General features: G+C 44.4%; 1 protein-coding gene across 1 annotated transcript; it reads left to right on the top strand.

The window, feature by feature from the left end:
* Positions 1-512: 512 nt before the first annotated feature.
* Positions 513-1,487, top strand: SARC_14433 (hypothetical protein; the record flags this gene model as incomplete). Its single annotated transcript, XM_014291431.1, has 1 exon — positions 513-1,487. The coding sequence occupies exon 1, from the start codon at positions 720-722 to the stop codon at positions 1,485-1,487; it is 768 nt and encodes a 255-aa protein (XP_014146906.1). The 5' UTR covers positions 513-719.
* Between the last annotated feature and the right edge of the window lie 137 nt (positions 1,488-1,624).

Raw genomic sequence — 1,624 nt, 5'->3', positions numbered from 1 at the left:
AGTGCTAAGTACTTGCGTGCCACCAATCAGCAATATTGCGAAGGGCAGTGTGTAGTGCGACGCGTGGTCACCTCACATCTGCTGCGCAAATTTGCTGTGTGGATTGTATTTACCAGAGATAGTATGTCCTTTAAATTTTTTTTTGGAAGTTTATGAAGTAAAATCCGAGGTGTATGTGATTGATTTATGTATTGTATTGTATGACAATTTGTAAATATGCATCTGCTGAGTAATTACGGCATGAAAACGTAAGAGCGATTTGGCGGGTCCATTTGAGCGACATGTATTTGGCCGAATATATCGACTGAGAAGAATTCTATTGGACGTCTGAAAAAGTATTCTTAAGTTAGCCAATGGAATTGTAGATAAAGTGCCCTTGACCCTATGATTCCAATTATAGAGCGATTAGGTGATATTACACTATTTGAGCGCGATCAGTAATGATTGTGGAGCGTATGATACATTTATATTAGCATGTGCACGTAATCAAGTTCACAACAGTAGGTTAGCAGTGTGGAGGGAGAAATCACGCACATACTACATTCGCATACGGGGACGAGACACACTAAAAATTACATATCTACATATCTAAAGCGCACTGAGAGGCTTATAATAGCGTGAAAGGTTATATTAGACGCACGAATACACACATTATCAGCGTCGCACCGCTCACTTTAGGACCTTAGTACTGATTTATATATATATTTGTTGGATGCAGCATGGAGGAGCACACAGACGATGGTGATGATATCGCCGACGCGGAGCGGCAAGTACATGCTGTAAACACACACCCTGTAGATAACGATGGCACAGAACACATGGATCTAAGAGACTCTGAAGCACCCACTACAGGTATAGACCCAGAGGGTGAGAATTCATTGGCAGATGGCGTGCCTGTGATCTCGTTTGCTGATATTCTTATTCCCACATCTTCAAGCATGCGGGAGGGCAGACACAGGAATATAGCTTCTGACAACGGTGCCACACGTACAGCAAGCGATGCTAGTGCTTTTTCTCCTTCGACTACAGATGCAAATACTGGGGCAGCAAACGCACCGGTAATTATTGTGCAGCCTGCAGATAGTAGGGAGTCTACAGCGCCCCAAATCCCTGTTGTGCCTGGGGTTATTATCGAAGACGCGAGTTTGACCCCGCACTCACCTACACCGTCCCAGGCTGACTTTACACTACCCCAAGCACTGATAGACCAGGTCTTGGCAAGCGAGAATAGTAGAGATTCGAGCGATGGTACAAGTGGTGTTGATAATGGGTCATACATTGATCGGGTGGCAGCATTGTACCCACATATGACTGCGTGCGTAGGGGCTGGCGCTACTGTCAGTACAATACTTAGTAATTTGAGGAGCATTGCAACTGATTTGGAGAAGGAGAACGACCGCTGGTTGGTGGAGAGTGAAGCGGCGGAGGACGGTATGGTCGTTGGTGATTATGTTTTTATAGAAACCCTGTGTGGATCTGTACGTTGATCAATATTCATAGTATCGGCAATGATGGTTAGACCAGCCCTTTATATGCACCTGAGAGCTGTTCTCTAGTTGAACTCTAGTCTTATATGATAATATATGCTAATTTCAATTTAGGCGCCGAAGCCATACGTGTTGCA

Source organism: Sphaeroforma arctica (assembly GCF_001186125.1).
Source record: "Sphaeroforma arctica JP610 unplaced genomic scaffold supercont1.4621, whole genome shotgun sequence".
Lineage (NCBI taxonomy): Eukaryota > Ichthyosporea > Ichthyophonida > Sphaeroforma > Sphaeroforma arctica.
Note: the sequence above shows the minus strand (reverse complement) of the source record. Positions and strands in the feature narration are given on the sequence as shown.